General features: G+C 36.5%; 1 protein-coding gene across 2 annotated transcripts in view; it reads right to left on the minus strand.

The window, feature by feature from the left end:
- The window catches only part of stat5b (signal transducer and activator of transcription 5b), an 87,125-nt gene that overhangs the window by 21,208 nt on the left and 38,559 nt on the right, over window positions 1–27,358 (minus strand). For both annotated transcript variants that reach the window (XM_068224541.2, NM_001003984.2), the window contains 10 exons: window positions 24,116–24,271; window positions 23,850–24,029; window positions 20,518–20,605; window positions 19,306–19,428; window positions 19,103–19,195; window positions 14,460–14,666; window positions 11,876–11,970; window positions 11,661–11,803; window positions 11,418–11,573; window positions 7,026–7,083 (listed from right to left, as the gene is read on the minus strand). In XM_068224541.2, coding sequence (XP_068080642.1) covers window positions 7,026–7,083; window positions 11,418–11,573; window positions 11,661–11,803; window positions 11,876–11,970; window positions 14,460–14,666; window positions 19,103–19,195; window positions 19,306–19,428; window positions 20,518–20,605; window positions 23,850–24,029; window positions 24,116–24,271 — 1,299 coding nt within the window. The remainder of the gene's footprint in view (window positions 1–7,025; window positions 7,084–11,417; window positions 11,574–11,660; window positions 11,804–11,875; window positions 11,971–14,459; window positions 14,667–19,102; window positions 19,196–19,305; window positions 19,429–20,517; window positions 20,606–23,849; window positions 24,030–24,115; window positions 24,272–27,358) is intronic.

Raw genomic sequence — 27,358 nt, forward strand, 5'->3', positions numbered from 1 at the left:
GCTACACCCCTAACTACCACATACTGCACCCTAGCAACTGTCCCGTAGACTTCTATTACAAAAGACTCTCATTGACTTTACATGGGATCAAACTTTGTGAGCTCATAACTCAGCATCAGACTGTCATAGAGACTAATGGCTGAGCTCATTTAACTCAGTCTAGCCAGCAGCCAATCACTGATGGCCTTTTAACTTTCTAGCCACACCCCTAACTACCACATACTGCACCCTAGCAACTGTCCTATAGACTGTAATTAGCTGTGCTTTCAAATGCTTATAATTCTAACATACTAATGACATGCCAATCATGCTAGCAACATGCTACTCATATGCTAATCATGCTAATGACATGCTAACTCATACTGGAAACATGCTAATGACATGCTAATTTGTACTAGAATCATGCTAGTAACATGCTAATTCATACTAGACTGATGTTAATAACTGGCCTACATGCATATCTTTGCTTAGCATTGTCCTATTGACTTGGGGGATGGTTCATCTGACTCAGACAACCAATGAGCATCTCAATATGATAATGAAGCTCACAAGCCACGCCCCCAAATTGATTCCATAGACTTCCATTAAAATAGGCCAAGATGCATATCTTTGCATAGCAGTGTCATAGAGACATGGGGGTTGGTTCATTTGACTTAGACAGCCAACCACGTTCAAGTGCACTCTGTAACCTCGCCCATAGCAACAAAACAAAGTACCCTAGCAACCATTCATCAACAGCCATAACTCAGCATCCGAACATCGTAGAGACTTGGAGATTGGCTCGTTTGACTCATGCTAGCAAACGGAACTTCCTATATGCTACACATGCTAGCAGTGATTAGCTACATGCTAATATTGACTAGCCAAGTTTTGTAACTTGCTAGACATGCTTACTTAGTTTAAATGTTTTATCAAGCATGTATGTGAGGCTTGCCTAGTAACCACCCAGGGTACCCTAGCAACTGCCTAGCAACCACCCAAATTACCCTAGCAACCGCCTAGCAACGGCCTAGTAATGCCTTAGTAAGGGCCTAGCGACCACTCAGGACACCCTAGCAACCGCCTAGCAACGCCTTAGCAACCAATTAGAATACCTTAGCAACCACCTAGCAACACCTTAGCAACCACCTAGCAACCACTTGGGACACCTTAGCAACCGCCTAGCAACACCTTAGCAACCACCTAGCAACCACTCAGAACAACCTAGCAACTGCCTAGCAACGCCTTAGCAACCACCTAGCAACCACTCAGGACACCCTAGCAACCACCTAGCGATGCCTTAGCAACCACCTAGCAACCACTCAGGACACCCTAGCAACCCCCTAGCAACGCCTTAGCAACCACTCAGAATACCCTAGCAACTACCTAGCAACCACTTAGGACACCTTAGCAACCACCTAGCAACACCTTAGCAACCACCTAGCAACCACTCAGAACACCCTAGCAACCGCCTAGCAACACCTTAGCAACCACCTAGCAACCACTCAGGACACCCTAACAACTGCCTAGCAACGACTTAGTAACCACTCAGAATACCCTAGCAACCACCTAAGCATGCTATGTGACATTCTAATTCATACTAGAATCATGCTAGTAACATGCTAATTCATACTACAATCATGCTCATAACATGCTAATTTATAATAGAATCTTGCTAATAACATGCTAATTCATGCTAGAATCATGCTAGTAACATGCTAATTCATGCTAGAATCATGCTAGTAACATGCTAATTTATACTAGAATCATGCTAGTAACATGCTAATTCATACTAGAATCATGCTAGTAACATGCTAATGCATGCTAGAATCATGCTAATAACATGCTAATTCACGCTAGAATCATGCTAGTAACATGTTAATTAATATTGTAACCATGCTAATAACATGCTAATTCATGCAAGAATCATGCTAATAACATGCTAATTCACATTAGAATCATGCTAATTCAAACTAGAATCATGCTAGTAACAGGCTAATTCATACTAGAATCATGCTAGTAACATGCTAATGCATGCTAGAATCATGCCAGTAACATGCTAATTCATGCTAGAATCATACTAGTAACATGCTAATTCATGCTAGAATCATGCTAGTAGCATGCTAATTCTACTAGAATCATGCTAGTGACATGCTAATTTATTCTAGAATCATGCTAGTAACATGCTAATTCATGCTAGAATCATGCTAATAACATGCTAATTCATACTAGAATCATGCTAATAAAATGCTAATTTGTACTACACTCATGCTAATAACATGCTAATCCATGCTAGAATCATGCTAATTCATGCTAGAATCATGCTGATAACATGCTACTTATACTTTTTCAAACTGTTTTTAAACTAAATAAACTATTACCAACAGGCTTTGTCAAGCCAGCCTCAAAGTTTGTCTCGACGAACTTTACTGTCTAGTTATTATTATTCTTCTTCTGACTCTAAAAATCAAAATCTATCTCCTCCTTGAACTTTCGAACTATTACCACCAAACTCACACCAGACCTCCAAACTATTCTGACTCGGTATGCTATATCTCCTCAGACTGATTGGACTTTCGGTTTTCCAAAAAACGTCCCGGGACTGTCGGAAAAATCCCATAGACTTAACATTGGACCAAACTTTGTGACCTCGTAACTCTGCGTCAGACTGTCGCACAGAACTCTAACTGGGCTCATTTAACTCAGACTATCAAACTGTCAATGACTGACCACCTTTAAACTTTCTAGCCACGCCCTAGCAACCACTTTTGGACCCTAGAAACTGTCCCATAGACTTCCATTCAAAAGACTCTCATTGACTTAACATGGGATCAAACTTTGTGAGCTCATAACTCTGCATCAGACTGTCCCACAGACTAATGGCTGAGCTCATTTAACTCCGAATACCAAACTGCCAATAACTGATGAGCTTTTAACTTTCTAGCCACACCCCTAACTACCACATACTGCACCCTAGCAACTGTCCCGTAGACTTCCATTACAAAAGACTCTCATTGACTTTACATGGGATCAAACTTTGTGAGCTCATAACTCTGCATCAGACTGTCATAGAGACTAATGGCTGAGCTCATTTAACTCAGACTACCAAACTGCCAATAACTGATGAGCTTTTAACTTTCTAGCCACACCCCTAACTACCACATACTGCACCCTAGCAACTGTCCCGTAGACTTCCATTACAAAAGACTCTCATTGACTTAACATGGGATCAAACTTTGTGAGCTCATAACTCTGCATCAGACTGTCATAGAGACTAATGGCTGGGCTCATTTAACTCAGTCTAGCCAGCAGCCAATCACTGATGGCCTTTTAACTTTCTAGCCACACCCCTAACTACCACATACTGCACCCTAGCAACTGTCCTATAGACTGTAATTAGCTGTGCTTTCAAATGCTTATAATTGTAACATACTAATGACATGCCAATAATGCTAGCAACATGCTACTTATATGCTAATCATGCTAATGACATGCTAACTCATACTGGAAACATGCTAATGACATGCTAATTTGTACAAGAATCATGCTAGTAACATGCTAATTCATACTAGACTCATGGTAATAACTGGCCTACATGCATATCTTTGCTTAGCAGTGTCCTATTGACTTGGGGGATGGCTCATCTGACTCAGACAACCAATGAGCATCTCAATATGATAATGAAGCTCACAAGCCACGCCCCCAAATTGATTCCATAGACTTCCATTAAAATAGGCCAAGATGCATATCTTTGCATAGCAGTGTCATAGAGACATGGGGGTTGGTTTATTTGACTTAGACAGCCAACCACATTCAAGTGCACTCTGTAACCTCGCCCATAGCAACAAAACAGAGTACCCTAGCAACCATTCATCAACAGCTATATCTCAGCATCAGAACATCGTAGAGACTTGGAGATTGGCTCGTTTGACTCATGCTAGCAAACAGAACTTCCTAAATGCTACACATGCTAGCAGTGATTAGCTACATGCTAATATTGACTAGCCAAGTACTGTAACTTGCTAGAAATGCTTACTAAGTATAAATGTTTTATCAAGCATGTATGTGAGGCTTGCCTAGTAACCAACCAGGGTACCCTAGCAACTGCCTAGCAACCACCCAAATTACCCTAGCAACCGCCTAGCAACCACCTAGCAACGGCCTAGTAATGCCTTAGTAAGGGCCTAGCGACCACTCAGGACACCCTAGCAACCGCCTAGCAACGCCTTAGCAACCACTCAGAATACCTTAGCAACCACCTAGCAACACCTTAGCAACCACCTAGCAACCACTTGGGACACCTTAGCAACCACCTAGCAACACCTTAGCAACCACCTAGCAACCACTCAGAACACCCTAGCAACTGCCTAGCAACGCCTTAGCAACCACCTAGCAACCACTCAGGACACCCTAGCAACCACCTAGCAATACCTTAGCAACCACCTAGCAACCACTCAGAACACCCTAGCAACCACCTAGCAACGCCTTAGCAACCACTCAGAATACCCTAGCAACCATCTAGCAACCACTTAGGACACCTTAGCAACCACCTAGCAACACCTTAGCAACCACCTAGCAACCACTCAAAACACCCTAGCAACCGCCTAGCAACACCTTAGCAACCACCTAGCAACCACGTAGGACACCCTAGCAACAATCTATCAACACCTTAGCAACCACCTAGCAACACCTTAGCACCTGCTAATTCGTGCTAGAATCATGCTAACAACATGCTAATTCATGCTAGAATCATGCTAACAACATGCTAACTTCATGCTAGAATCATGCTAATTCATGCTAAAATCGTGCTAGTAACATGCTAATTCATACTGGAATCATGCTAGTAACATGCTAATTCATGCTAGAATCATGCTAATAACATGCTAATTCATACTGGAATCATGCTAGTAACATGCTAATTCATGCTAGAATCATGCTAATAACATGCTAATTCATACTAGAATCAACCTAATGACATGCTATTTCATTCTAGACTCATGCTAGTAACATGCTAATTCATACTGGAATCATGCTAGTAACATGCTAATTCATGCTAGAATCATGCTAATAACATGCTAATTCATACTGGAATCATGCTAGTAACATGCTAGTTCATCCTAGAATCATGCTAGTAACATGCTAATTTATGCTAGAATCATGCTAGTAACATGCTAACTCATGCTAGAATCATGCTAATAACATGCTAACTCATACTAGAATCATGCTAATAACATGCTAATTCACACTAGAATCATGCTAATTCATACTAGAATCATGCTAGTAACATGCTAATTCATGCTAGAATCATGCTAGTAACATGCTTATTCATGCTAGAATCATGCTAATAACATGCTAATTTAGATTAGAATCATGCTAGTAACATGCTAATTCATACTAGACTCATGCTAGTGACATGCTAATTCATACTAGAATCATGCTAATAACATGCTAATTCATGCTAGAATCATGCTAATAACATGCTAATTTATACTAGAATCATGCTAGTAACATGCTAATTCATACTAGACTCATGCTAGTGACATGCTAATTCATACTAGAATCATGCTAGTGACATGCTAGTTCATACTAGAATCTTGCTAATAACATGCTAATTCATGCTAGAATCATGCTAATAACATGCTAATTCATGCTAGAATCATGGTAGTAACATGCTAATTTTACTACAATCATGCTAATAACACACTAATTCATGCTAGAATTATGCTAGTAACATGCTAAATCGTGCTAGAATCATGCTAATTCATGCTAATAACATGCTAATCCATGCTAGAATCGTACTAATAAGATGCTAATTCATGCTAATAACATGCTAATCTATGCTAGAATCATGCTAATAACATGCTACTTATACTTTTTCAAACTGTTTTTAAACTAAATAAACTATTACCAACAGGCTTTGTCAAGCCAGCCTCAAAGTTTGTCTCGACGAACTTTACTGTCTAGTTGTATTTGAAATCAACACTAATCAAACTAACAAGCAAAAATAAATCATATATATATGCAAGCGTGAGGAAAATATGTTTTAACGAAATTCCGTTATCACAAGAAAATAAATTTTCATGACAGTACTGAGTGACCAAAGCACACACGGAGTGCTCACCGGCCCTGCATGCACTGCTTGAATTAATCTGTTAACAGTATAACTGTGCTGTTCTCACAATTGCTGTCTGATATTGCACTGATGCTTTTGACACATACTGTAAGTTACCTTATTTTATGCATACATGTTAATAGCAATACCGGTCTTTTTAGGTGTAGCGATAATAGTTTACTTAGTGCAAGCCCGTTTGCGATGGTGTACGTGGTGTTAAATTTGACATATAGCTGCCACTTGCACGGCTGACAGCATCTGGCGATTATCTGAAGGATTAAACAGAAGCTCTCGTGCTAGATGTGGCAAACAGTTACCTGAAAACTCAATCCCACAGACTTTTAATAGCGGACATAAAGCCAATGGAAGTCTTTTACTCTTAAAAAAGTGTAGATGGTGGTTAACATTCAGCACATGATCACTAGTAAGCTGTGGCATTATTTGTAACTTTAGATGCCATGGTTTCTAAAACTAAATCTGCCAGAAGGCGCTGACAGAGTGATTGACAGCTGATATTAACCAATCGTTCGCGTTCAGTGCTAGAGCAGTGGTGGGCCAATAAGAAGAGCACAAAGGCGGGGCAAGCATTAAGGAATTGGATTTGTTTACTGCAGCAAGTTGACATGACAACTGTTTTAAACCATTCCCCGAGCGCTGCGTTTCGCGTTCCAAATGCAGACAAAGAGCTTAGAGATGCATTCTGCGAGTATGTCTCCCGAATCCGCGCATGTGGTGAACATTTTGCAGTAAAAACTGGTCGTACACAACAATTTTAAGCACTCACAGAAATGCTCCTAAATATATTTTAAGGTCGCATAGTTAAAATTTCGGGCGCATATGTGACCAAAATGGTCGCAATTTCGAGTCCTGTATTTGTTTGTGTTTTTGATTTGTATAAAAAAAAAAAATAAATAAAATCACAAAAGATACTCACTCAACCTTTACCACCTGCTTGATCTCTGGTTTGACATATCCATCCCCCACTGCTTTAGCTGTAAAAAGAAAATTTACATTATAGACTATTTAATGCAACTCCATTCACAAAACCTAAAAAGTCAGCATTCTTCATTTACATAGAACATTTACATTTTTTCAAAACGATGAGAACAAAGCCTTAAAATCCATAAGGTGAAACCATTATTATTGTTACTATACACATCACTGTGTTGAAGAAAAAGAAAATTAGGGGCACACACACACTATGTTATCCAAACCGTGCCCAGGCCCGTTTCCCGGTTCATTTGAGAATTGTGGGTGCTCTTAATCGGGCTCAGGCATAGTTCAGTTGGCACCTGAGCCCAAAACTGATGACGAGACGTCACTTTTAAGGGACTGTTTGATATGGATTTATTAATCATTCCTAATTTTCAATGAACGTGAAATGTCGTAGTTAAGTAAAGACGCAAATCGCTTACTGCACGTCAGCTGCACCTTTAGTACCTAATACCTGCAGTACCATGACTTTGACAGTTAATGAGAGTCAAATGTGGCGGATCTGTTCGGCAAAATATTTGACTGCATGTCATTGCATCCCAAACAAAACAAAACAAACAACAACAAACATTATAACTATAGGAGTCTTCATTGTGCTGAGCGAGAGCACTTCTCTTCCTGTTAAACTGAACAGTCTCATCATTGATAACGTAAGCGTGCTCAGGTACGGAAGGTAAAAATGGTACAAGCCGAAGGGAAGAGGGGAGGGAGGACAATCGCGCTTCGGCACAGTTCAAGGCAACTGTACCTAATGTGAGTATGCCCCAAGACAAAGTAATGTTTTTCTGACACCTATGTAGGTTGTAGAACAGTCACAACAGACTGGACCATCTGACTAATCAGAGCACATTATGCTATAGGAATAGAGGGGTGTGGAGAAACCAAATCCTTGAATGAATCACTTAATACACTATGTGTACGGTGTAGAAGACCTCTAAAACCAAATTAGAAACCTTTAGAGTAGCATAATTGGAATCCGAGTTCACTAAATAATGAAAAAGTCTGTTATTAATTATTCACCCTCATGCTTTCCAATCCCCTGAGACCTTTATACATCTTCAGAAAATAAATTAACATTTTATATCAAAAAAGAGAGGTCTTTCATTCTTAATTTCAGAAAAGAAGCCAAAAACAGTGATATGTGACATCAGTGGACTTCGAATGTAATCATGCCAAGCTCCAAGAACACTTTTGCATGGCAAAAACAAACTGTATAATGAACTTTGACAATGTTTTCTCTTGCTTGTCAGGGTGCCAAGGTTATAATAGTTTTGGATTTTTCATTAGTTTTAGTTTCTATTTCGGTTTGACTTTTTATTTTCAAATTCAGTTAGTTTTTATTAGTTTTAGAGGCAGATTTCCTAGTTTTTATTAGTTTTTATATTTTAAAAAGTCTTAGTTTATTTTTTATTAGTTTTAGTATTAGTTTTAGTTTTTTTCTAAATGAGGATATTTGTTAGGTGGGAGATTCAAAATCAACAGGATAAATATTGTATAATTAAAAACGCAGTCATAAACTTTTTGCAACATGTATTTAGAGGACACATGAACTCTATCATCTACCACAACCATCTACCCATCCTCAAATTCAAATACAACAGCCCACAAGAAAGCAGCCCTAAGTACAATTTGTGTGCAAGGCTGCTTGTGAGGTTAAGCGTGGTGATGGGCAGGGCCGGATTAACCAATGGGCATTATGGGCACATTATGGGTACTCTCCATCAGGAGCATGAAGAGTAGGAATAATTAATAAGTGTGTGTATTATAGAGGACTGAGATTCATAGAACTGGATTGGAGAGGTGTTATCCAAATCATGTGCATTATAAGTTTGTAGAAGTTATACATTAAAAATTCCCTTAAATATAAATTTTAGTACTGCTTCAGTGAACTTGAACAAGTATATTAAAATCCATTAATTTCCCCTAGTTGTATTAGTATTTTTTTAAAAGTTTGCTTTAAATGCTTTAAAAATAAGTTAAATCTCTGTAGACTAGAAATATATGTACTGTATATAATTTATTTAAAAAATGTGGGCAATACATTATAGATGAATTTTATTTAACAAATATTATATTAATCTTATTTTTTTATTCAACTACAGGGTGCGGCTATTGGGGGCCTACAAGACATTGTGCCCAGAGGCCTCTGAATTATTAATCCGGGTCTGGTGATGGAAAATTCAGATTTCTAACGCGGATGTTTGGACTCAACATTATGTAGTCAGCAATAGTCATTACAGTCAGTTAAAACATCATCATGATCTGAAAAATGTCTTACAGTAAAGTTTTACTAACTGTAAACCCAACTGAATCATGCTTCACTTATTTCAATTCCATTACGATTTTCTGTTACGAAAATAAACTTACGTTTTTTACCAAATGCTCTCAGTTAAGCCCTCAGTTCACCCGCGCTGCAGTTGTTCCAAGTTCAGTTCAGTCATACAGCAGGCTGTATCATTTGTGTTTGGTTCACTGAATCACGCATGCGCAGTATTATCGGTTCACTGCCCCTCAATGTAACGTTACTGTTCTAATAACTGAATGAGAGCATATATTGGATATTTTAGAGTCAGAGGGGGGTATTAGGCTTGTTATTAAGTAAGAAGTCGGTGAATAAGTGCTTACAGTGCTGTCATGTCCACGCGTTTTTGTTGCGGGAGCAACAGCGAGGATGACTCGAGGAGAACCGGCTCGATCTGGCCAATGAGGGAAGGAGACTCTGAGGTGCGAAAGAATCAAACAAAAACCCCTGCAGCACGGATTATATTTACTTCTAAAAGGCTTACAGTAAGATTATTTATTAAATACATTTACAAATACGAAAACGAATGAGGTTTTTGCTATAATTCTAGTTAGTTTCAGTTAGTTTTGTATGTACACAATACAGTTTCAGTTCTAGTTTTTGAAAAAAACTCTCGTTTTTATTTTTATTTCAGTTAACGACAATTATTTTACATTTTAGTTTTCGTTTTTTTGTTCGTTTTCGTTAACTATAATAACCTTGCAGGGTGCACATGAGCTGATGCGCTGTTTGTTTTCTACTGAGAGGACAAGCACTTGCCCGCGAATGATGTGGGAACAGAACCTCCATAGACTGATTGTGAATAAAGTTGTACATAACTTTCAGTTTGTTGCACAGAGCAATCGTTTATGAGCCACAGGGAAAGTATGATTTGCATGCATTTTTTTTTACCTCAAAGTAACGGCAGTCATGACAAGAGTGCACTTGGCAGTAAAAGTGAAACCAAAAGTGCCAACATCATTTAAATAATCATATCCCATTTTAGAGTTATGATTAAGACAAGCATTTGATATGTTTTTTCTTTCACAGCAAACAAAGTTTTGTGCATGAGAATATATGTTTAACAGTGTCAGTATAACTACTCTAGCCCATATAATGTTGAATTTAATGCATGAGGGAATCTGATAATGACAAATGTCTGATTTTACCAATGAATAAAATAATAAAAATAAAATAAATAATTAAAATAATAATTAAAATAAAAATTAAAATAATAAAATAATAATGTTGTTAATGGCAGATTACAAACATATGTCTCAAACATAATAATTCAACTTTAAAATGATGAATAGTTGTATTCTGATGTCATCAATTTACTGTGCATTACCAACCAGGACAAATCTAAATTCTCATTTTAGCCAGAATTTGTGCAGCACTACTGAGTAATGTAATGTAAAGTGACAGCAAACTATGAAGGTGTGCAGTCTGATCCACTCATCTAATAAATGAACAGTGAATTTAGTTTATGACAAAATGCATTTAAAATGACTAAAACTAAGCAATGTTAGATTTTGTTAGAATGCACAAGCATTGTGCTGAGCGTGCACATTCAGTCATGTTACTGGCTCAGTAGACTTATCAAGATGAAATTAAATATTGGAGGACATAAGCAAACAGTGATTTTTAGAGTTTTACAGTGCACAAAAATGTTCTTGGAGCTTCGCATGATTGCAGTTCAACTTCAAACATTTCACAACCCTTGCTGTGTATGGAGAGTCAGACAGCTCTCGGATTTAATCTAAAATATCTTGATTTTTGTTGACGAACAAAGGTCTCAGAGGGCTGGAATGACATGAAGGTAAATAATTAATGAGACTTTTTAACTTTAAACACCTTAAGTTGGCCATGGGGTTCACACACTCAATTCTACAAAAACACATTCTAAACAGAAACCTTATCATAAATATATCTATATGCATGCAAAGTTTGCATTCCTGAGAGCTGAGAAACATCACTGTGGCAAGTAACAAACTATGCTTACAAAAAAGCTTGGAATATTTCTAAAAGATCTGGAAAAAAAGACATGCATACAGTTTGGAGGTGTGCAGTAACGGGAGAAGACTTCCTCTTTGGGCTGACTGGGATAGAGGAAGAGCAAATGGTTCAGATCACTGATTCGATCGGCCAGAGAGCGGATGGAGAAATCTTTGGTAGTGAAGGGCATCAAGTTCCAAACCATCCGTTCCCCTGTGAAACAAAACACACATGTACTTAATTTGATGGCTTCAGTGATGGCTTCATTCGCATTAGCAGTCTTAGCATCCAGTTTCTTACCTGCTTTGTTCGGGTTTTCTGCGACCCATGCAATAGTGATTCCTCCAATTTCAGAGTCACTGAAGCGCAGGAGGAACGTGCCATTTGGTTTGGACATCAACATGTCTTGAGCCTGCTGCTTGTTCAGAAAACCCAAAATCGCTCTGCAGATGAATTCACTACATTTTACCAACTGTACAGGTATTACTGACCAAGTGTGCTGAATCAGTTTTTACCCATCATTCCAGTGAGACTTTAGATGTTTTTTCATTAATTCAATGACTCCATCAAACCACTGCCAAAATGTAAAGTTCCTGCCTGGTAAACTCTCCTGTTAACACAAAAACAGCCAAGATTAAATACTTCATGTCATTAATTTCATGTTTTTTTTAGCAATTTCACATTTAAATGTAATGTTTTGAATATAAACAAATTGTACTTCTTTTTATAAAGAATACAAGCAGCAATATGCAGATCATAACAAGAAAAAGATCTAAATGCATTCTGACATATCTGAGTTGTATACACATTCTATGAAAGACGATGTCTGAAGTAAGAAACTCTGGTTATTTAAAGTGAGTTGGGAATCATCTGATTGGTGAATTAGCTAATGCGAGACCAGCCGTGGTCAATTATAAATGCGTGATCCTCTTGAAATTAGTTTATAAATAAAATTCACTAATTATAAGGCCTAAATAATAGCCTTTCTTGCAGAGAACTATTACTTTATGTTTGATATTTCATGTATTTACAGGCTAAAAATGATGTTAATTTCATTGGTTTTATAAATCTCTCACAAAAAAAATAATAGCTTATATAATGTTATATTTTTAGATATTATGAATTGACCTCTAAAATGCCTAGAATATGTATATTTCTTTGTAGCAAGTTAAAACAATATTTGCTTATATATTTAACACACCTTTTCTGAAAGATAATTTAAATTATTTACATAAAAAGGTTTTTTTTTCTTTACTTTTTACATTGAAAAGTAAATTGGTCTTACATTAGTAGATAATGTGTTGACCATATCGATTATAAGGGTGTCACGATCCTCCAAATCCTCGATTTGATTACATTTTCGATTCTGAAGGCACGATTCGTTTCGATTTTCGATTATAAATAATTAATTAATCAATGACCAATTAATTATTTGTAGCCTACCGTTTAAACTACCTGACCTGCATGGTCTTTGTTTTACCCATAAACAAATCATACAGTAAACAAATAAAGGCAAGATACACACATAATTACCACCTATCAATCACTTTTTCTGCGGGACTCGTGAATAGGCAGTGATCTGTGTCGTTATAATGGCGTCGGTAAAAAAGACGCACAACCAACAGGAACCAGCCAACAATATCTGTGGTGTTCGCTAAAATGACTAAGTACAAGTGAGTGAAAGATTGAAGCAGTCCTCTGACTGCCTGGACCTGCTGTCTCGAGCCCAAGGCTGTATGTGCGTCTGTGTCTGTGTGGTCACGTGATGTGTATTTTCAGAGGCAGAGAGGAAGGAGGGCTGCTCAGAAATGCTACACGCCACTGTGGATGTCAAATCGTTGTCGTTCTAAAATGCCATTTAAAAAAATCTTTTCATGACCTGCAATATTAGTTTGATCTCAGTGAATAAAAGCACTTTTTAATTTCTAAAACTAAATCTGTGTTGATAATGTTCTCTTGTATGCAGCCATTTAAATTTTCCCAGTTGTAACTACCTGTCATCTAAAGTAAGAACGCATTGAGTGATTGACAGTTGATATTAACCAGTCCATTCATGTTCAGTTACTGCACAGTAGGCCAATAATAAAAGCTTGAAGGTGGGGCAAGCATTGTTTTTCACCATTCCTGAGCACTGTGTTTGGTATTTTTTTCAGGTGCAAAGATGCATTCTGTGTGAATGTCTCCTAAATCTGTGCATGCAGTGAACATTTTTGCATTGAAAACAGGTCACACTGCAACAATTTATGCACTCGCACATATGCTCTTAAATCTATTTCATTTTCAGATAGATAAAATTTTGGGCACATATGCATCCAAAACTATCGCAATTTCGAACCCTTATATTGATTTTGGTAGCTTACACTGTCATGTCTTTAAGAAAGAAAACTTTAAAATCTAAAATTAAAATCTACAATTACACCTCCTGTTTGTTATCTGTCTGAGGGATTGGGTGTGATTAACGAACCGAACCACGTCCCTCAAACTGTCAGTTTTAACAACACTATGACAACAAACAGAAATGGTGAAAAGGAGGTGTCTGTTAGGGTCTAAGAACTCTCCAGAAACCTTTTTTAAACAAGCCACGCCCACTGTTTTCTCATTTAAAAATCCATTTCTTTAGGAACTGGGTCACAATACGAGTCTCAGCTGGGTCAGTTGCCATTTCTGTGTGTAGTTTGCATGTTCTTCCTGTGTTCAGGTGGGTTTCTTCCGGGGTGATCCTGTTTCCCCCACAGGCCCAAAGACAGGCAGTACAGGTCCGTAGTGTATAAGTGTGAATGAGTTTGTATGTTTCCCTGAGGCTGTTTCCCAGTGATGGGTTGCAGCTGGAAGGGCATCCGCTGCATAAAAATATATGCTAGATAAGTTGACGGTACATTCTGCTGTGGCAACCACAGATTAAAAAAGGGACTAAGCCGAAAAGAAAATGAAAGAATGAATAATATATATATATATATATATATATATATATATATATATATATATATACACACATTTTAAATCACAATCGTTATCTTGAAAGGGTCAAATTGTGTTCAGAACAGTGTGTTCATCTGATATAACAGCGGATGTATAGATAATGGTATTAGTGATGGTTACCCTATTAAACTGAGACCAGGTGATGGTCATGCTGCTGTAGTCCTCAGGATTGTTGCTGGAGCTGCTGAAGGCTTTCTGAGCGAGGAACACCAGATTATCTTCTGAAAGGCCTCTGTCGCTCTGAACCTCTGATTTATATTTCATATTAAGAGCCTCACACAGCTGTGGCCACACCACTTTATCAGGCACCACAAATGGCACTCGACCCTAAGGAGACATAATGAAGAACTTCAGGCACTCTTTTGTAAACACTGTAGTAGGTTGCAAACCCAAAATATTTGCACATCACGACAGTTTGGTTTTATAAAAAAACATATTCAAGACCCTGTTTAAAGATCAGTGTGTCTAAAAGAAGTAGTTTACTCAAACATGATAATTTACACCCCATTTGGTCACCCTAAAGTTTCTTTATTCTACTGTCAGTGGTTTAGTAACCAACATTTTTAATAATATCTTCTAGTTTTGTCATAAAACTCTACTATTTCAATGAAAATGGACAAGTTCAGTGAAGTGGAGGAGGAGAGACAATTAATGAAAGCTACTATTCACACCATGTTATTTCACTCTAATGGTATTATAAGTATCGCAGCTCCATACAAATACACACAGCAACTTACCATTACACAAGACAAAATAAGCTTCCTGTATATTAAAAACACAAATACATTTTGAACACTGTGATTAATGTTCAAATAAGTGCACAGCCATACTTTTACTCTGCATTGAACATCATGTTTGGTTAGAACAAGAAGCTTTAAAGACCAGTAACTCAATTTAAATTTAAAAAAAAAAAAAATGTTTGTGTCCAAAACCTTGGGGACTTGTGGCCTAGAGAATAAAGATTCAGAGTTTCCTTAAGAAAACAAAATTTATTCTAGTATACTATAAGTATAATTGATTTAATAAACAAACAAACAAAAAGTATACCTTTAGACAACTTTTTATGTACTTCTCTGAATTGTACTTAAAAATTGCACTTAAGTATACATTACTTATACTGACAGTGTAGTCTTAGTATATTTGGCTGCTTCAGGATCTGAAAGACTAGCTGTGATAAATGGAAATAAGAATTTTGCTGTGTACTAAAATATGTAGCTGAAGCAAACTTGAGTCCTGCAGTAGGACAACAATCCAAAGCACACTGGCAAGTCCACTTCTGAATGGCTGAAGAAAAACTAAATTAAGACTTTGTAGTAGCCTTGTTAAAGTGCTGTTTTGAATTTAAAGGAGGTCCTGTGGCATGCTGTGGTCGTGCTAAAAAAAAAACTCCAATGTGGCTGAATCACAACAATTCTGCGAAAATGAGCGTGTCAAAATTCCTCCACAGTTTTGTTACACCGTTATAACAAGTTTTATACAAACATATTTATTCCATTTGAAATCATCAGTAATCAAACTAACAAGAAAAAAATATATACGCAAGCGTGAGGAAAATATGTCTCAACAAAATCCCGTTATCACAAGAAAATAGATTTTTATAACAGAACTGAGTGACCAAAGGTACACAGAGCGCTCACCGGCCCTGCACTCATTGCTTGAGATAATTGAATCTGTTAACGATCTAACTGTGCTGTACTCATGGGAGCTGTCTGATATTGCACTGATGTTTTTGATATATACCGGTCTTTTCATGAGTAGCGATATTAGTTTACTCAGTGTAAGCCTGTTTGCGATGGTGTACGTGGTGTTAAATCGACATATAGCTGCCACTTGCATGGCGGACAGTATCTGGTGATTAAATTAAGGATTTAACAGAAGCTCGTGCTAGATGTGGCAAGCAGTTACCTGAAAATTTTATCCCAGACTTTTTATAGCAGACTTGAAGCCAATGTAAGTCTCTTATCCACTCTTCGAAAACTGTAGATGGTGGATTAACATTCAGCACATGATCACTAGTAAGATGCGTCATTATTTGTAACTTTAGATGCCATGGTTTCTAAAACAAAACTTGTCAGTGTTATCTTCATTCTCATGTTCAGCGCTTTACAATTTTTCGCAGTAGTAGCTCTCCCTGTCATCCCAAGCCAGAAAGCATTGACTGAGTGATTGACAGCTGATATTTCAGTGCTAGAGCAGTGGTGGGCCAATAAGAAGAGCGCGAAGGCGGGGCAAGCATTAAGGACTTGGCTTTGTTTACTGCAGCAAATTGACATGACAACTGTTTTAAACCATTCCTGAGCGCTGCGTTTCGTGTTTCAAGTGCAGAGATGCATTCAGCGAGAATGTCTCCCAAATCCGCGCATGTGGTGAAGATTCAGCAGAAAAACTGGTCGAACACAACAATTTTATGCACTCGCATAAATGCTCCCAAATATATTTTGAGGTCGCATAGATAAAATTCCGGGCGCATATGGGACTAAAATGGTCGCAATTTCGAGTCCTGCACTGTATATTATTGAAAATGCTTAAATCTAGTTGATAAGAGTGGCCCAACACTTTTTAACACAGAGCTGTGTAGTTTTATATTTTGTTTTCCCTTAATAATAAAAACCTTGATTTCAAAACTACATGATGTTTACTTGTGTTATCTTGTATTAACTATTGTTTAAATTTGTTTAATGATCTGAAACATTAAAGTGTGACAAACATGCAAAAAAAAGAAATCAGTAAGGGGGTAAACACTTGTTCCCATCACTTTATATTTAATATAAAACACTCATCTTAACAAATCTTTTAGATCTAACAATATGCAGAACACACTCATATGCCTCTCTTATTTTCCCTGAGTACTGCGGTGAACCGCGGTTAGTAATGGCATTCTGTTCTCTGAGACGTGCATTTTTAAAGGCCCCCTCTGTATGCTTGTTCATTGACATATACTTCATTGTACAACTACATATTGAAATGCTGGGTTCACACGAGACAGGAATGACCATGTAAACGCACTCCATTTTATTTGCAGGATGTTTTTCCCCCAATGCAAATTGTGTGCTTTAGTTTAATAATTTGAACTTGCATGGTAGACACGACTGAGGTAAATTCTATGTGGCAATAACTCACCAGTATTCACGCATTTCCATCTACTTTGTATGTAATTTACTAATGTAAATTAATACTGCATATGGTGTAAACCTACCATAAATATATTTGGATTGTAGTTGTTTTTAGTCTTTGAATGAGAGGCTTGTTAAATGTTTTCACATAATATTACATACTGCCCTGGAGATTAAGGCCAAGACTACACTGCATGTCTAACTGACTATACTAAAATAACTTGCATTGAAATATCTTAAAATATATCACCAGTACACAAGTTACACACCAGTAATGGTTTAAAAAAAAGGCTCACACTAAAAAAATAAATTATATAGTTTGTTAAATTTTTAAATATTTATAAACATTTTAAATAATTGCTTACTATATATATATATATATATATATATATATATATATATATATATATATATATATATATATATATATACACTGTATACTATATACTGTATACACATATATATGTGTACACACACACACACACACACACACACACACACACACACACACAAACACACACACACACACAACTGTTCTGTCTGGTTCTTGAATCTGATTGGCTGATAGCTGTGTAATATTCTGCATTCAGCCTTTTAACACTTCACTCTTGTGTATTACTCCACCTACATACAGCGACAAGCAGAGGACACTGTACAGTTTGACAAATATTGCTGCTGTTGGTCAACATTAAGTATTTTTAGTCAAGAATGTAGTTTTTTAGATTGCAACTATGCAGTTATTTATAAGGAAAGTGCTTATTTTAAAATATTTCTAATTTTGGAGCGACAGATTCAGTGCCTAGGCCACCATCAGCCTGTCTGAGGAGACCAAAGAAAGTGATGGTTGACACCACAAGAGCAGAAAAACAGCATTTTCTCAGCGTAAATTTCAATCTGCAGCAGAACAAATCATTAAAAATCAGGTAAGTGACAAGTCTAAGTCGATCTCTCACTTTTATATTTTGTATTGCTGTATTTATACCACAGAAACTGGTAGTATTTGCTTTGCTCTGGCTTTTTCAGGGGTTAATTATTGTAAAATTAAAAAAAAAAAAACTTTTAATCAATTTATAGTAATGCATAAATTTTTATGTATTTAGTGTACTTTTATGTGTTATATTTAGTATACTTTAAGTATATGCCTGTGTAAGTTCATACATGCTTGAAAAGTCATATTAAAGCGTACTTTATTTTTGTTACAAGTAAATTACAAATTGTTAAAGTTCAGTCTTCAAAACCCACAAGCTATAACATAAATCAAATGTACTTTTGATTGTAGGTGGGCGGATGTATGTGTGTGTTCACTACAATGGGTGCACTTCAATATGTTTAATGCAAAGAATTAGTATTGGACACCAAACTTGGCCACATTCAATTTTACTTTAAAAAGAATTGCATAAGCAAACTAGTGGCACTGTTCCACTTGTAGTACACTTTAAAATAATATTTTAGTTATTTAATTGTCATGTTTGGAAGTTCTGTCCATTTATTTAGATGAGCAATAAATAATATATTTTTTTGTTTATTTATATAATAATAATAATTATTATTATTATTATTATTTCCATCAGAAACAATTGTGCATTTCCAAAACACAAGGTTAAAAAAAAAACTTTTTGTAATGCAAAAGCAATTGATACGTTCTCTTACCGGCTCAGAGAAAGCATTATCCCACAATACTGTCGCTGTTGCATTATTGTCTTGACTCCCATGAACGATGACCACAACAGGCAGGGATAATGTCTGCACGAGAACAAAAAAGGCCAATACTCATTAACAACTCAAATTGCATAATAGCAGGAACCAAATAGCAATAACTATGAAAAGATTTCTGGTTTAGCTCAAAATATCACCTTCACATGAAACACAAGTTCATTTACTCCCACACTGAATTGAGACTCAAAAAGAATCGTAAACTTCTCTTCAGTTACTGACTCTGCACCACGACGGTCTGACCGCTTAATACGTTTCAGAGACTGTGAACAAGAGAAAAAAAAAAAACAATCACAAGACAATGCTAAAAATTAATAGTACCTCTCAAACTATTTTCATCTAAAATAAAATATATCACTGAATCAAATGACAACACCAATAAAAAAAAGTAATCTTGTTGACTTGTAAGGCCTTTTAACCAGATTAATTCCTTGAAATGCCCAAAATTTAGTTTTTATGCTAGTTTAATGTACTTTTTGTCAAGTAATGTGTTAAAACTCAAGTGTGTTTTTAATAAAACAATCTAAAATCCCCAGAATATTTGGAACATGATACGTATAGCATAGACCATTTTGTGATCCCTTGATGTTGTTGTCTTTTTTGTGCTCATCAAAAGCAATTGGAAATTGGATTTAATTGGATTTAATCTGATAAAATATCTAGGAGGAGTTTGTTATAGTGTAAAACATGTCATTTCCTGTTGCCAGTGGGTGGATACTGGATATTGGAATGTAAACGTGTTCAGGTCAGGACTCAATGTGGAATCAAATGTGTGCATTTTAAGGCAGATCAGACAATGCATGCTGGGGTTACAACAATATTAGTGGCGTTTCCTGGCAAAATATCAAAGTTCTAAGGCCACTATGTACACGCCCTTTGAAGAAAACTCTAGATCTTCTTAATTTAACATCCCCAATGCCTTCAGATGACAATACCTAATTATGGTGTTGATCTGATAAAATCCCTAGGAGGTCTTTGTTAGATTACAATGTCTGGAAATGGCAAAAACTTTTTGTATGTGTGCGTAATACGTAGCTCGAGGGCATGTCTGTGCTATAAATTTAGACCCTGAAAAATGTGTTTCTTTCCAAAACGGAATAATAATAAATGGAGCATTTCTCATGGGGCCCATGCACCACCAGTGCTCGGTCCCTAAAAAAATTACGAATTACATCTCACTTTTGGGTAACAAGTCTATCTATTGGGCAAATTATTTTTAAAAAGGCAACTTCATTCTATCTTTCTTTAGATTTTCAGTTTAATTGTATAGTGAACAGCATTTTGTGGTGCATGCAGATACACTTAATAATGTGAATTATGAAAGTGATGTGAAACATTTAAGTGCAAATTACCATGGTTCTGAAGTGTGCACTCAGGTTACCAGTGGTTTGATGATACTCCATCACACAATTGTTGTTTAGAATATCTCCGCTGCTTTCACTCCAGCGTAAAGAGAGAATAAACATGTCATTTTAAAAATTAATTCAACCAAATGTGAAAATTTAGGAACAAAATTGTGAATGATTTTCTACAGGGGGGGGGGTTTAAAACAGTGGAAACATTTTCATGAAGGTTTCTTTGTATGCACATCTTAATAGCCTGTCATGATATATATATATATATATATATATATATATATATATATATATATATATATATATATATATATATATATATATATATATATATATATATATATATATATATATATATATATATCCAAAGAACACATACTATTTTATTCTAAGGAGTATTTAATGTAATTATAGTCATTTTAACAATTTAATAATTAGGCACAGGGAATCAGAAAGTAAAAACGCATATCCTAAATAAATAATATTAAATGTAAAAAAAATAATAGACTGTGATGTCTGGTACCAGATCTATTTTCAGTTTTCAGACACCCACATGAAAACATACTATAGTAATTTATAGTAAACAGTAGGGCTGGGCGATAAATTCAATATTGATATTTATTGACTGAACACAATTGTCATTATTGATAAAAATAAAATTTGGGGCCCTATGATACACCCAGCGCAGTGGGGCGCAAGACGCGGCGCAATAGTCTTTTGGTAGTTTCAGCTTGGTGCAAGAGTCGTCTTGAGGCGTTGCGCTACGCTGTTTAAATAGCAAATGCATTAGCAGTCTTTTGTGCGCCCATAGGCGTTCTGGTCTAAAAAGGAAGGCTTTCTGAGGCGGACCGCTGGCGCGTCGCTATTTTGAGAAACTATAAAAGATTTTTCATTAGACCAAAACTAACCCGGTCTAAACTCCGGCGCAGAGTTGCGCCTCGCTTACACACTGCTTAATACGCACAAGAGAGCAATAGGCAAATGTCTTTACATATGAAAAAATAAAACATTTAAATATTAAGGATATATATAGGATATAATAAGAATAGATATAGGACATAAATATAAAGGATTAAAATATTACAAAACATATTATTTTCTAGCCTACATAAATATGAAAAACCACTGCTTTTATGTCTTCTTCACTTCGGGAGGCTTTTTCAGTTCATTCATAACAATTTGCTGTTGTATATTGTTATTATTATTAGCAGTATTATTTAATATATCCATATTTATATTTGTTTTATTAAAAACAAGCTTAGATTTGCCCACCTGTCAGGTTTTAGACCATATGGGGCATGGCAGGTGTATTTGGAAATAACTCAGTATTTTGACCACACTTGGTCATTATTGTTCATTTATTCATTTGCTAGAAATTAAAACTGAATTTAGAAATAGTTTTGAAACAAATCTTTGCGCTTAACAATTGAAATTAATTATTTGTAGGCTAATTGATGTCTGTGCGTAAAGGTTTCCCTATCCAAGAGCGAAAGTGAAAGTAGATCCATTTGTCTCATTCTCACGCAGTAGATGCTCTGTTCAACAGTTTTCTGTTAAAAAAAACTGTTAACTGTTTGCTTGTGAAATGCTCATTTTTTCCACTTAGACTTACTTTGCGTCCTGTAAATAGCGAATGCGCTCTTGGCGCGACGCAGCTCGGTCTTAAAGGGAATGGGAGATAAGACTCTAATTTTTTTTATTCTCAAAACACACCTATAAGTCATTAAGAAAATAAACTCAACCCTTTTAGCCCATGCGCCTTGGCGCAAGGCAGATTTCCCGTTCTTAAATTAGCAAAAACGCGTCCTGACATGCCCTGAAAGCGTTTGTGCCCTGCGTTTTTCGCTCTGCGCATGGACCGTCAAAATAGAGCTCTTGCTATGTAGCTTCGGTATTAAGCGCTATAGTTTTATTAAAATGTGGCTGCTGAGCCTTGGAAGCAGTGCAAATAAGCTTAGGGTGTAAGCATGTGAACCACCAGGTGCGCTATTTCCAGCCCCACCTAGTTGAAAACATCGGAACTTTTCTGAATGCTGTGAGGGCCACTGCAATTCATGTAAGTAAAACTAACCAATCTGCTTCACACTTGGAATATACACATTTCAGTAATGACGGCAGATTAATTACCTCAAATAAACACAGCACACTCAGACACTACTTCATGCTTCACATCAACTTCATGCTTTTTACTTTCCTCCATAAACATGCATCGGAGCTGTTTGTTCATTTGTCATCCTGAGGAAAAGTTTGATTATTAGCAAGTTGTGAGAGACGCCGGGGGACACGAACGCAAAGTTTATTGTAAATGGTCAAGAAATCAACGCGTACATGCTTGTCACTTCAGGTCAGAGAAACACACGTGAAAATGAGTGCGATGGCTAGCAGCAGTGTGGTGATTGTAAATAAAAAAGGATTTAAAAATGCTGCCAGAGTGTCTTTTTGGTTTCTTTTCTTGTGGATCCTAGCAAGTAGCGCCCCATCTAAAAGATTTTTTAGCATAGAGGGTAATGTAGTCATTCAACTTCATGATTTGTAATGTTGCAATATGTATTTTAATAATGATGTTTTGTTCGTTTAATTGAAAGATCAAATTTGATTATCACAATTTGTGTTGTGGACAGAGTTTAACAATTACTCTATCATTATTATTAACACCTTAAAGTTTGCATTGATTGTTCAGTATTTACACTTTGGCATTGCAAGCACTTTGTAACATTTTATTTATCAAGTTTAAGAATCTCTTTACCACTTATGTTTATTTTATTATAAAGAGATGAGATATTTTTGTTTAAGTATTTTTGTTTTTGACTATTAAAACAATTTGCCTTAGTAATGTTGGTAAATTAAAATAAAGTGGTTAAATAAAAATCCTAATATTCCTAAATGTATAGTTAAAACATATTCAATAATTATAACTATTGAATTATCACTATTTTGCAATACCCAGCCCTAGTAAATAGTAAGTGTTTTTTGGACCATACAGACACCTCCAACATAGATAAAAATGTTGCACAATCATTAAAAATGTTTCTATAACAGGTATGTATGGGCAATATATAGTGCATTACCAAACTGATTAAGGTCATGCCCATGTATTGCGCAATAAGTCAATATATTGATTATTGTCACAAGCCTACATCCTAAACCTCAGAAAACGTTGTGATGCAACCATAACAGAAGATCAAATCCAAACAAGAATTCTTTTTGGGTGAACTATTCTTTTTAAGTCAGTTGCTGATTTATAATTAAAACAAAAAAGAGGAGCCGCTCTAAAGACGTTTGCAATTTAAAGGAGATTTCAGTTTAACAATCCAACTTTGTAATCTTACTTGCGGGTGTTTTCATTCTTGAGTATCGCCTTGGCCTGCTGTTCACTTATGATGGTGGCTTTAACCTGTGGAGGATTCATATGGACATTGAGCTTCCCTCCAACCAGCAACCGAACTGTTGCTGAAAATTTGGTTTGGGTCTTCAGCACTTGAGGAGGCTGCTTCTCAATAATAAATGTGCTGTAAAGAAACCAAAAGCAAAAAAAATGCTGAAATGATTGCTTCTCAGAAAAAGAAAACAGAGACAGCAGTCACTGCATGCATACCTGGTGACGAGTGTTGATATGATGTCTGTGACAATAGCGTTGAGTTCAGTAAGCAGTTCTTCTGTGGGTCCCGGTATGGGCAGCTGCTGAGTCAAGTGTTCAACTCTACGAATCTGCTGTCTGTTTTGCCAGATCATGTCGGCCAACTTCTCACACCTACATTAAAAACAACAACAAAAACACATCAAGTATTGTCCAAGAGGAATATGTTCAAACAAATTGCACTGTGTATGCAAAATGGTTGCATTTTGTAGAACGGTTTAAATCACTTGGTTATCTATGGCCCATTTCCACTGAGTGGTACGGTATGGTTCAGTACGGGTCACCTTTATTAGGCTTGTGTCTCCACTGCCAAAAAGGTACCAATGGCATGTTGTAAGACAGAAAGTTGCAGTCGACGTCACTTTCGCTTGAGGAAATGTCGAAATAAAGCTGCACGGGTCGTTCTCAAATCATACGAGAAGCACTTCTCACAGAACAGATGATTTATACATATAAATACTTGTGTATACATGTTTTAAATATAATGTATAAATTGTGTATAAATGCAATTATATAAAATGTATAAATAAATGCAACATAAATGAAGACATACAGACACTTACAGTCTCTGATATTTCACCAAATATTACATTTTATATTATTACAGAAAATCGACACAGCATACATGTAGTTTTCATTTGGGTTTAAAAACAACACGTAACATACTGTATAGCCTACAGTCAGTGCAAACCTCTCATTTGTATCTTTAATCTTCACCAGTAACACATTTAACAAGTAATTCTGTCATTCTGAATTTATAATAGTCCAAAAGGTGACGATGATGGTTAAACATGGCAGTATGTTTATTTTTTTAGGTTGCTGAAAGAATCATTTGCTCCTTTGTTTTTTTCCAGCTTCTCCTTTGTTTTATCGTGCTTCACTCTCACGTTTGTCTGTTTCTGAAGGAATCGGATGTCAGAAGCACTTTCATAATCACGCGCAGGTAGAGCTGGGCGATATGGCAAAAAAAATTATCACGATAATTTTTTCATATCAGTCGATATCGATATTTATCTCGATAAATGTAAAATCTTTATATCTATCAATTATATAAGATTTTCAGCATGCCAATGGCTTTGTGCAGCTGATTTAACACATTTAGTGAAATATTTTAGCTGTCTGACAATATAAATAATAAAATTATAAACAAAAGAACAATCTTTATTCAGCATTTACTGTTCAAGTTTTCAACAACCAAAGACATTACCTACAAGTAATTGAATATTATTGTTCAACATCAGAAAAAAAAAACCCCGGTTTGGAACAACTTGAGTTAAAGGTCACATAATTTTCAGTTTTGGATGAACTCTCCTTATAATGGTGAGTATGGTGAATTTAGGGTGAAATATACTTTAATGTATTTATCTATTAGTTGTTGATAACGGTTTTATCGATAGACCTTATCGATGACTGATTAAGCATGGACATGTAAAGGTTTAGTTATGCTTTGCGCTGTGAGACGCATCCACGCATTACATTATCAAGTGTGTGCAGTTTACCTATGCTGTCACCCTCTTGACATCCCATATTGCGGCATGCAAAAACCCTTGTTATGCGCATATCTCCGATATATCCGCGCGTGTTTTAACCAAATTTGTCTGACAGACTAGCACGAATAGCAGACTCTCAATTTACAAATCGCGCATCACAACGAAAACATGCGGGGAGCCAGCCGGGGAGCCTCTCCATTTACACATCGAGCTTTTGAGCTCCATCCGAGTTTATTCTTCCGAGGTAACCCAAGAAATCTATCAGTGCTGCGAAAAGACTGTCCAGTTCATGCTGCTCAGACCGCGCTTAGTTATTGAATTAAAATGAAACCGTAAAAATAGTTTGATGAACTGTTTTGGCGCTAAAGCATATAGCGGGCTTCTGTTAAAGCGCTTCACCTCAGATGTTATTCGTTCCTCTTGTTTATGCTGTACATAACTGACAAACAAAATACACATCAAAATTAAGTTACACATTATACAAAACGAAATTCGTTACAAAGATACATTTTCAAGGAAATATGTTTATATTTATTTAGTTCGTGTCCACATTAAACAACTGCGGGTGGATGATGCTTCGCTTCGTGGAAAAAAAGGATTTAATTAATGATCCACTGCTGTTTTAAACGTCTGTCATATATTTGCTGCATTTTATTATGTAATTTTTTTAAAGATTATGTCTTGAGCATCTGATATCTCCTCTGTGATTATGTCCTTTAAATATATAGCCTAAAGGCTGGTTATTTTACCGTCGATGAGAGACAATATTACAGATTTCAAAACATATACTTTAATATTAAAAAGAAAACATAAGCTTGACATCAAAAGATCCTATCATTGTCGTAACAAATAAATGATGCAGCCTGTAGTTTACAGCAAGCATCAAGTGTTCATTGAGATGTGTTTGAGATTGTGTCCTCTATCATGTCTTGTGTCTGTCTTTTCGGGAGGGGGGGGGTGGTGGTGGGGGGGGGTTTCTCGTAAGGCACGGCTTTCGAAAAGGATGACATGAGACTCTGCTGGGTAGCTGCATTGGTTTACTAACACTTGTTTAGGTCTGTAAGCATCTTCATAAGGGTGGTCTTGTTTTACATGGTGAAACAGGTCGTGGTGTTGCCTGCTTTTGATGATACGATTCGTCTGCTCAGTTAGCGGTGCACGTTGCTCTGTTTTGTGTCGGATAGTGAAAAACTAAGTAGCTCATGAACTCTAGTGACGTTTCTTGTCAACAGTGTCTGTGATTCTGACCTTTTTTACCTTATTTCTTTCTTACTCATTTTAGAGCAACTAACACTGTATGGCTTTAAACTTGTACGGTGTGCGGCATCTGAAAGGGCAGGCTGCAAAATGCTTCCGCAAAGTTATGCATAGTGCGAAAATATTATCGAGCAATTATCGAACTGTCATTTTCGTTTTATCGAAAAATTTTATATCGTGATAATTATCGATATCGAATTATCGCCCAGCCCTACGCGCAGGTTATTATTATTATTAGTTTAAGAACCTTGTTATTTCAACTACAGACGCGCGCTGAACGCCTCCAGGTGCTCCGGTTTACCCCACAGTCCAAAGACATGCGGTACAGGTGAATTGGGTAGGCTAAATTGTCCGTAGTGTATGAGTGTGTGTGTGAATGTGTGTGTGGATGTTTCCCAGAGATGGGTTGCGGCTGGAAGGGCATCTGCTGCATAAAAAACTTGCTGGATAAGTT

Source organism: Danio rerio, chromosome 12 (genome assembly GCF_049306965.1).
Source record: "Danio rerio strain Tuebingen ecotype United States chromosome 12, GRCz12tu, whole genome shotgun sequence".
NCBI lineage: Eukaryota > Metazoa > Chordata > Actinopteri > Cypriniformes > Danionidae > Danio > Danio rerio.